The 10,555-nt window shown below is 37.8% G+C and overlaps 2 protein-coding genes across 7 annotated transcripts in view; both read right to left on the minus strand.

Annotated features, from left to right (window-relative positions):
• Positions 1 to 2,436: 2,436 nt before the first annotated feature.
• haus7 (HAUS augmin-like complex, subunit 7) lies at positions 2,437 to 5,912 on the minus strand. 4 transcript variants are annotated; one of them, XM_035522490.2, is made up of 11 exons: positions 5,866 to 5,912; positions 5,592 to 5,699; positions 5,125 to 5,240; positions 4,857 to 4,924; positions 4,678 to 4,739; positions 4,285 to 4,364; positions 3,940 to 4,137; positions 3,742 to 3,847; positions 3,412 to 3,627; positions 3,103 to 3,214; positions 2,437 to 2,803 (listed from the first exon to the last, which is right to left on the minus strand). In XM_035522490.2, the coding sequence occupies exons 2-11, from the start codon at positions 5,646 to 5,648 to the stop codon at positions 2,742 to 2,744; spliced, it is 1,077 nt and encodes a 358-aa protein (XP_035378383.1). In that variant the 5' UTR covers positions 5,649 to 5,699; positions 5,866 to 5,912; the 3' UTR covers positions 2,437 to 2,741. The 4 variants fall into 4 exon arrangements, with proteins under 4 accessions (XP_035378383.1, XP_026853999.2, XP_081563309.1 ...); XM_026998198.3 differs by having other exon boundaries at positions 5,592 to 5,887; XM_081707183.1 differs by having other exon boundaries at positions 5,125 to 5,323; positions 5,592 to 5,887.
• A 1,312-nt stretch (positions 5,913 to 7,224) lies between these two features.
• atp2b3b (ATPase plasma membrane Ca2+ transporting 3b) overlaps positions 7,225 to 10,555 on the minus strand; it is a 35,622-nt gene continuing 32,291 nt past the window's right edge. For all 3 annotated transcript variants that reach the window (XM_081706963.1, XM_081706962.1, XM_026998197.3), the window contains one exon: positions 7,225 to 10,555. This exon is cut by the window's right edge and continues 731 nt beyond it. The gene's annotated coding sequence lies outside the window, so the exon portion shown is untranslated.

The raw sequence follows: 10,555 nt of genomic DNA on the forward strand, positions 1-10,555 counted from the left end.
CAACTTGGCCTCAAACCAGTTAAGAACAAAAATACAACAGTAACTATCAAGCAGACTGCTTTGTGGCAGCATGCAATTCTGACAGCAGGGGTTCAATTGGGATCTGCCTCCATACACAGAGAAGTACTAAACACTAATACTTCACTCATGGGCTAGGGAGCAGCGTGGCAACACAGAGCAATTTGTGGCTTATGGAGTCCACACCACACCTGAACACAAATCTCTTGGCGCAAATAGTGTTGATGGGTCCACACCACTTTCTGCCAAGGCTGAAGGTCGCCATGTCCTCATTCAGTCAATGTTATGACAGTATGCAACGTCAACCACCAGGGTGGAACCCATTCACTATTAGCTCTGAAACTGATGCATCACTTACTGAAGTGGGCATTCCCCATGTTACTCTCTTAAGAGCAGGTTCATCTGTACTCTGAACTCTACCAGACTCTGTCAAGATGTCAACCCAGGGAAGTGTGTTGTGTTAGATTTGTAGTAGATATGCTGAAGCATCAGTGGATCTCTTTGCCATTAAAAAGACCACACACTATAACCAGTGGTTCGGTCACCCAGGTGTGGAAGTGGCTGCGGACGCATGGCTTTCGGACTGGGTAGCTCAAGTTATTACAGACTGATCAGAAAGCAGGTATACACCCTGGTAATGTGGTATGCCACTCAACTATGATGCTGAAGGACCTCTAAGCTGCTGTTATAGAAGCCCTGCTCTCTGATATTTGCACATTAGCCACTTATTCATCTTCATCCCCTTTCACAAGGTTTTATAGCATCAATCTGGCTTCACCTACAGACTTGAGTGCTTTTGTCCTGTCAGCCATTAATCAGCATTGATAGAGAGACCATGTCCTCATTACTGTGCTGGTATGTAGTCATCTATAGGCTAATCCACCCTCTGGTGGTCAGGAAGCATGAAATAGAATGCTACTTCAAATGTACCTGTGATTCTATGAATGCCATATGACCAGCAGAGCCACTTGTCAATCAGACACTGTGTGGCGTGACTGCAAATTTCCGGGATGAACAATGGATGACGATACCTTTTATAGCATAGGCTAGGTCTCGTGTGACATGTATCAATTCATGCCAAGTGCCAGGGAATGTATCCATAGTACAAGCCACCCCCTGGCAGTTATCCATCATTCATAGAATCACAGGTAACATTTTGTTTACTTAAAATTAGGTTTTATAGTCACCATCTATTAAAGTATTAAAACACTCAATATATTTAATTACTGAATTTAGTGCTTTGGACCCCAAAGGCTGAATTAAATTTTGCCAGTGAAAATAATAGGAAAGGAAGAACACTGAAATGGAAGTGCAAACTTACCCTTGAAGATGAGAAGGCCAACAATAATCTGCAGTGATTGACAGAGTGATGGGAGCAGTGAGAGGGATGTAGCAGTGGTAGAGAGGCCCCTTGTGGAGCATAGTCTTGAACTGAGAGGAGCTGGCCATTAGCACCGCCACATCCAGCATGCTCTGCACCACACTCTTTGAAGCATAATGGTTTAATGTCTTGCTGGAGCTCTCTTGCCTGGCCTTGAGACTATGAAGGATGAATTATGCAGTAAAGGAAATGACTACTGTGGACGTTTTAAGAACTTAAAACCTCACTCTCTGAATAGCTCAAACATTTTAGAAGCAAACATGACCAATACAGCACTATAACCAAGAACACTATAAAAATATTTCCTTGTAATAACTGATAAAAAAAAAAGGTTTGCTCAACTTGTTATAGCAAAATCATAAAATCATTTAAGAGCATTAATCCAGGTGCATCTACAAATCAGAAATTCAAAGGAAGAAACACGGGGACAAAGACTAGCATGCTCAATTCAGAGGACCTTTTCAGCAGGAGCAATTGTCACCTCAGTGCTACATTTGAGATGCTCTGAAATGAGCATGGACAAACAAAAATGAATCCACTTAAAATACAATACTTCATTAGTTCTACTGAAAAGGAAGAAACTAAAAAAGGGTGTTCATTTTTAATATTCACTGTCAATCTTACATCTGTACTCATATTTTTGCTTATATTATTTATAGCCAACACCACTTACAAAGTCACAAAGGTACATGGCCTACTTGCATCTATACCTACTAATGTCTGCAGAGAAACCCACTCCTTTGTACATTCATCACTCTCTAGCCATACTGTATGCATGGAAACAGTCTTTATCCAGACTGTTGCAGTCTATGTGAGGAGCACAAGGAAAACCATTTCAGTGTTTGTTCATCTGCAAATTAGCCCCGACTACTAAATTTACCCAACTTGCAAGGTGAGAAGCAATTTTACAGTTCTGCCTGTGAATCTTTACAGTTCACTAATTATTTATATCTTAGGTTTGGAAATGACCCATTCAATCTTCCAGTTTAACTGCACAAGTGAAGAGGCAGATATGTACTTTGGAACAGGACAGTATGTCAGCTAGAAATGTAATTCCTTTAGTACATCAGGTCACTTTTTAAATCACTAACAAAAGATCTTCACAACACACAATTTTTGCCCTATTGTGACAGTTTGTCATAATACAGATGTTTATTCATCATAGAACATCATAAGCTCATAATTCTATTTAAGTAAAATACTGATGAATGAGTACAAAATATTTACAAAGTGAAATTGAACAGCAGAAACATGAATAAGCTTTGAAAACATTATACATTGTTATGACTCATGCTACAGTAGAAATTCAGGCCAAAACTAGGAAAAGTGAGTTCTAAAATTGTTATGAATGGTGATGTGACAGAAAAGCAGTGTATCTATTCCTCAACGACTCCAATTGGTCAGCTGAAAATTAATTTTGTATATGAAAATTACTAAAAAAGCATTTCAAATCAAACAAAGATAAAAACAATTGCCATTTAACAAGAAATAATAGAGTAAATAACAGAATTTGATTAAGCAAAGAAAAAAAAAATTTGTGTAAAGGCTTCTTCAAACAGTCTTAAATATCAAATATGTATACTGAAAATGAACCTCCTCTAATAACTGCTAATATTGTGTAATTATGACTATTTTCAATATTTTTAAATACCGATTCATTATGCATCATTTCCAAACCTGCTTCCATAAAAATAAATACTTACACAGTGTCTGCTTCTCTCCCTTGGCCCAGTACTGCCGGTCTGCCTGTATTCGTCTCATTGTCTTCATCACTGAGGATGAGGTTTCTGACAGCTGCTGCAGCGCCTCCAGCTCCTAAATAGCAGAGATATTTTCTCCATCCACTGCAGCCTAGTCTTTGTTGCATCATTTGCATCTCTACAAGGCTTTACACTGAAAGTCTGCTGAAGATAAACTTGTGTGGCATAACGCCTCAGCCGATTACAGAAATCTACAGAACCATAAATCTAGAGCTACAAGATGAGTAGGTCTTTTAATATGAGAAGTGGTACCATGTTGCAGCGGTGCAGGAGCTGATGTACACACTGGAAGACCTGTGCGCTGGGACTGAGGACAGGAGGTGCTCTCTGACAGTAGTCCTTAAAGTCTGTGCTGTAGACCTGGCTGAAGGCACTCATGAGCTGAGCCATGTCTGATATTGCCACTTTTAGAGCACAGGGCGACAGCGAGACCCCAGAGCTTTGCGGGTTAGACTGCAGGAAGTCACACTAAGAAAGAAAATGGACGATTGGGTATAAGAGAGGGATAGCAGCAAAGGGGGAAAAATGTGCATTATGAAATAAAAGCACCTGGTGAAGGACTATTACTTCCAAACATCTCACCTCTTTGCGGAGTTCCTCTAAAGCATTCTGAGTGGATTGCAGGAGGGCTGTGGCTTCGCCTAAATTGCCATCACCAAGTTTACCAAGGCCTGAATGATGCGGACTACTTAAACAAGGACATACAATTATGGGTAGCTTCAAATGACCACTCCTTGTAAGCATCACAGGGTGACAACTAAAGAAATACAGCATAACAACCTGTTATTGAAATCACTCCCTTTTCCACGGTTCCCCTTGGACTGAGCAGGCTGAGAGACTCTCAGGTGCTCCCGTATGTGCGCAGACCAGGGTGTGCAAACAGGATTCATCAGCTGAATCAGGTCAGGCAGGTGATCGGGAGACATTAGATCTCCCAGAAGACCCTCATTCCTCACATCTTCATCTCCAGATTTTTCTCTATGCATATCATTGAAAACCAGCCAATGCCAATTAAATTGCAATGTAAAAAATGAACTGTTTGTCAAAATTGTTGAATGCTGCTATTCACATAGTTTAAACATCAAATGCACAATAGAACAAAGCAAGAAACAAAAAAATATTTACTGAGATGTGTAGTTGCTGTCCTTGGCAATCATTAAAAGTTCTTCCAAAAACAAAAGCTGTTTTAAAGAGGTGGCACATCCCTGTACATAAAACAGAACGTGCCAAAATGAGCTCCATAAAATATAGTTTCTTTCAAACCAACAGCAAAATTAGTTTAGAAACCAGCTACATTCCTTAAGAATCTACCCCCTTGTTTCCAAATCAGATGATGACGTCAGACTTGCATACAATTCTCAGCTCTAAGGATACCTCAAACACTCCCACATGTTGATTGGATTGTCAACATATATCACATACGACGAAACTGCTAATGACACTCATCATCTATCTGTATGCTTCAGCTGTACCCAAGTATTAATGACTTTTTATTCGAATACATTTTTAATGTCATACCTTGATTAGCTCCTGGTCATCGGCTTTACACAGCATCATTTCATGCCCAAATCGTGTGATTTCTGTGTAGCAAAGAACGATTAAAACATTTGGTCGTCCATTTCCACGTGGAGCAATAGGCTACACATCGCGTAGAACACAACAAACCAATTACACATTTTGCAGGGAATTCTCTTTACCTTTTACCACTTCCTCAGTCTGCGACGATTTCATTGCAGAGAATTTCTCTTTCAGGGATGGGCAGATTCTTTGCCAAACACAAATTTCGGTTTAAGTACTGTTAAATATAGTGTTAACTAATCAAATTATAGTCAAATTATTATACTTGTGATGTGTACTATATCGGTAATTAGACAGACAGCTATCAATAACTAGCTAGGCTTTTAAAAGTAAGATTGACGTTGCTAGCTGTTGTAGGAGATTCCTTCAGCCTGGCGAGTAATATACCTGACGCAAATCCATTTCAGTATATCCATGCGATGTTGCGAAGGCTTACACAGAAGATCTTGCATACTGTCCGCTTCTCTCAGGTATAGACCATCAACCAAAGGGCATCCGAAGCGCTGAATAAGTTAGTGAATTATTAAATTCATCTTATACCTTTCGATAGCTGCGATCAATCCGCGAATGACACAGACGATTCTTGCTGCGAAAAAAGGCAGCCTTTACACAATACTGATGTAAAAGGCAAACATAGTTGTGCTCGAAAAGTAGATAGCGTTATGTTAGCTAGTTAGCAACTGGCTTGCTTGACTCCATTTTTTTTTTTGTTATGCTAGGTTAGCTATTGCTAGCTATCCAGTTAACTTTATTCAAGTTTACTAGCTAGCTGGCTATAGTCAGTATTTGGGTTAAAAACTATATGCTGCGTATGAAGTAGCTCAATCTTTCCAATTCTGCCAAAATAAAGTTACCTGAAGGCTGTTGTAAACGCGCAGAGACAGTTGCTGCTCTTTCGAATTCCCCGCCATAGTGTTATCCGAAACAGTCGCGTTCAGTCTGAACCTCCAACCTCCCTGTTGCTAAAATAGACGCCAACGAATTCTGTAAATTAACTATAAATTACAATATAGTGCATATCCATGTTGGAGTATATCAGATGCATAAAAATAGTTACACAAATTGTAATATTTTACAAGATATGTAACTATATCAATGATTTCAATTTCAAGGGCAATTGCGACGTACGGGCTGCACGGTTGCCAGGTCCAGTAAAAGTCTCACAAACTAACGTCGTCAGTTTCAAGAGCAATTGTGAATTATGGTTTGCAGGGCTGTCAGTTCCAGCAAAAATATCCAAAGCCTGTTTAAAACATTAATCGGAAAATGAAAAACGCCCAGAATCTAAGCTGTCCAACGGTGTTCGACAGAATATAATCAACTGCAAAAGAATGACAAGCAAAATACTCCTGAATGTTCTTTTAATCTTCCTTTTTCATTTAAATTGTATATACTTTTTGCAAATATTTTTCTATGCTCTTCTTATTATTATTATAAGAGAGTATGGTTAACTCAATATTTTCCAATATGTTTTTATGTGATACAGGCCCCATTTATAAATTAACCGGTTCTGAGCACTTTGTTCTGTGCAAACTAATTTCTTCCTTGGAAATTATTTCCACTAGACATCGTAAATGATACGGTCAAAATGCTTGAAAGTAGCAATGGGAGATTTTGAACATTTGAAATTCCTTTTGCAGTGCATTCCATGCGCCTTTCTCTCTCTCACACGCTATTCTATATTTTTGTCAGATCGTGTTATATTCTCATTTTAAATATTATTTAATTTAATCTGTAATCTTGTACGCATTCATCCACCTTTCCGTCAAGATTCGTTGTCAGTGAGGACGCAGACGTAATGACGTGACAATAAACGTGCCTCCCTCATTTTCCTTCCTCTCTCTCTCTGTCTGTAGCCTACTGAATGTTACTGGTCTGCATCAGTATACATTTCTAAGATTTATTTGCGTTTGCACTAAAATCTTTTTGACAGCCGCGGTAAAGTTTGAAGGGCACCTGGATCAGTCTGTCAGCCTTAACACAAATTTACTGAAAAAGAAGAAGCAACACAATTAATTGAAATTGGTGCTGATTAGGCATTCGACTAGTTGAAGCGACCCATAGTGGTAAGGCAAAGTGGTTGCATGTTAATCGGCTCTCTGGATATGCATTTTAAGAGTACGTGGGTATGTCCGCCAAAGCAATCGAAACATAATGTAGATATGGTTGAGGTTGGCATACATAAGTTCCTAAAACACTGCTGTGTTTGAGAGGATCACTGCATATGGGAGCAGTTGAACCCAGAAAACGTCAGATCTAAAATGGCAAACTGCAGCTTGTTCTGGCAATTAACATTAGTGTTTATATGATTTATTGCTAAATAAATCTGTAAAACAGCTGATCAGCTATGATTTTATGTTTTCTTTTTCCATGAATGCTACAGATCCAATTAATAAATTGGCACAAGATTGTGCTTGATATTCTGGTGTATGTGTTTCCTCATACTAAAGAAATGAGCACAGTCACACAAAGAAACACAACCACAGACACTGGTCAAAGTTATTATTGTAGAATACTTTGTTTTTTTTTATACAGACAAAAAGTGTTGACTTATTTTCCCAGTAAATTCTTAGATTTCCATACAGTTTAGTCTACAGTATACAGGTGTGTTCTTTCATCATGTATAGATACTTTTTTTCTCTTAAGTAACAGGCAGGTAATTATTAATATATTTAATAGTTTGGATTTTTTTTTTTTATCTTTTAATTTTTTTGGTCTTTTTTTTACTCATTGTAGCGCAGTAAGAGTATGCTCAGGAGAATGTGCAACTGTCTGTTTTTACCCATCAGTTAAAAGAGCACTGCTGGAAAAAAAAACCCAATAATAATAGTTATATAATAATAATCATAATAATGTACAAGATGTTTAATTTCAATTCTTTACAAAAAAAAGCAAAAAGAGAAATAAAGATAGAGGAAGAGACATTGGCCTAAAGAGTAAAATAAAAATGTGCTTAAATTGTAAACAAAAAATGCACATGTGCACATTTTGGCAAAAATGTACAGCGGTGGTGCAGTTGTACAATATCTTATAAGTTTTATATTAAATATATTATATACTCTTTTCACATTTTGAAGTGTTTCACCTTACCTTGAGTGATTTCCTACAACGAAATGGAACAAAAGGCAGACAATGGACTTTGTGGATGATTTGTTTTCCTGTATATATATATATACCTTCAACTCTATCAGAATCATGAGCCTTGGTAAAACTGCTGATAGGTGAAGTTGAAGGAGCAATACCATACAAGTACCAGTATATATTTCTGGGAAGTCGGATAAGGGGTCTACAACTTAGATATTCAGGTTTAAAATAATTCAGAGACAAATATAGCTTTGGAGACTATTTTGATACAGTTAAGATTCATTTAAGATTAGATAAAGTTAGGCAAAATACATATTTATGGGTTGAACAAGTTCAGTTTCATCATTTCTACCCTTGTGGGCCATCATATTAGTGAGTTGTGTCAGTGCACTGAATGACTCCATGTTCCTTCAAAACCTACCAGCGCTCTCAGTACATGAGACTCCACTGGGACTGGGACTGGGAGTAACATAGAGCCTTTCAGTGGTTTTGACACACATAAAGAGCCATCACTTTTACCTCTGCAGTGTTTGAAATGGGTGGAAGAAATGTCTCTCACTAAGCTGTGTCCTAATGTTCTTCATTGGTATTCTCAGAGTTATCCACAGGACATCAACTCCAAAGTCCTGATCAGTGCAGGATAGACCACCCATTTTAATCACTCATTTTAATCAGCAAGAGTGGCAGTGAGGCACTACTCCAATCCAAGACACTATTTTGTAGCCATATGGGGGAAAAGGGCCAAGGAACTAGTGAATATTAGCAGGCAGCAGCACATAAATGACCGTAAGGAGAAATGTATATCCACCTACTGCTGAAGACACAGTGAAAACTAGTGGAAATGGACTATCAATAGACAAAGGTGAAGTCAAACAATGGCAACAAGCTGCGCTATGATATCAACACATGCTCTGCACAGACACCACGAGCAATGCAATGACATGATGTTCCATCGATGTTCATGCTTGCATTGTATGCTTTCAACATTTGCCAGTCTATGACAACTGGGCACTCTAGAAAAGTATTCTATACAGATAAAGGATTTCTGAGAGCCTTATGTACATGTTGTCAAGCTTATTACACAGAGCTGTGGACAGGGCAGTCTGTTGCATAAGTGCCGGTCCAATTCCCCAGATGATTGTATTGCATTGCAATGCATTGACTATAGTAATATGATCTTGGATATACCAACCCAGAATGGTGTACAAGATGTTATCCCTTCTAGTATTCAAATCTATGGAGTGTTGGAATGGAATGTACTCGAAGCTAATGTTCTACAATGTATCATGGTACATCATGCATGCAGTGGTATGGTACGTTATGTGTGCTGGGCAGCATTCAAGTTTTTGGTATCCCATTTATGATACCAAAAGAGACCCATCACTATGCAAAACAGTGTACTTGCATTTTGTCAAAGTCTACTGGTGACCACAGGGTTGTTTCACCTTTAAACTGTTTGTCTAAACCAGTGAGCCCTGATAATGTGCAAAAGCGATGTCACAGATTGTCCATCATTCATTTCTTTGATATTAGTTACATGATGAAAATACTGGCAGTATAGGACAGGATTTCCTGTCCTGGTTTCATTCACTGAAACCACAGTCTGCAGTCACGTTTGACTTCTTCACAAACATTTACCCCTAGTTGACATCAACAAAAAAATATACCAATGTCCAAAACCATGAGTGGCTATGAATGAATTTAAAGGGCCAGCAAGTATGTTTAGGTTATGAGCGAATCATATTATGTAACAATGCTTTAAAGGGTAAATGCATTTTGTTCGTGTAATTTGCAAAACATGGAAACTGAACTAACAGTCCTGATAATGCTATGGAATGCTGAGACTGGGCAAATCCACATCCATTTTCAGCTGTGGTAAATCAGCCAGTGTGATCACTGAAAGGATCATAAGGCCTGTACTGATATAAAAGTCATCATATCAGCTGTTACACATTAATGGAAAGGTCATTGAAATGATCTACCCAGTAGCATATTTCAACCAGTACATTTAGATGTTTGAAATATTATGAAATCATAAGAATGGCTTTTAGTTCAAACAAACCTTACTTCCTTTGTGAGTTTAGCAATTGACCTCAGACAACAGGCATCAACAATAAAATCTTGAGCAAAATCTTGCAAAATAAATTTTCAATGAATGTAACTTGATCTAATAGAAGAATAAATGGCAGTAATGTTTTGTTTTGTTTTGCTATTTGCAGATGCATTATAATTTATTTTACTTTTAAGTTTAAATTTATTGTAACTTTGTATTGTTAGTACTTATTTTTGTATTTTTTTCTTTTTTAGGACAGACACAACACATACACACACAAAGAGAGAGAAACAGACAAAGCAAGAATGAAAAAAATGTTGCGGAGTGGGCGAAAATAAAAAGTAACTAAGTAAATAAATAAATAGATATATAAATAAATAAATGTTGTTGTTAAAGCTCATCCATATAGCATTAGTTATATAGTAATAAAAATTGTATTTCCAAACATAATGACAATAATCTGTGCACGAATGATGACGGTCATAATAATAAGGTTGTAGAAGTAGTTATGACAATGATGTTAATAACATCAATAAAAAATGGAGTGATTTGACCCCTACTCTGCCTGCAGGGCGCTCATAGTGTGTTTGCACTCTGGAAAGTCAAAAGTGACAAACATGGATTTACCATTAAAAGTCCCATATGAAATTACCCCCCTCCCTCCAATGGGGATGCATTCTC

This window comes from Electrophorus electricus, chromosome 24, assembly GCF_041902795.1.
Source record: "Electrophorus electricus isolate QZ-2024a chromosome 24, ASM4190279v1, whole genome shotgun sequence".
In the NCBI taxonomy this organism is placed as follows: Eukaryota; Metazoa; Chordata; class Actinopteri; order Gymnotiformes; family Gymnotidae; genus Electrophorus; species Electrophorus electricus.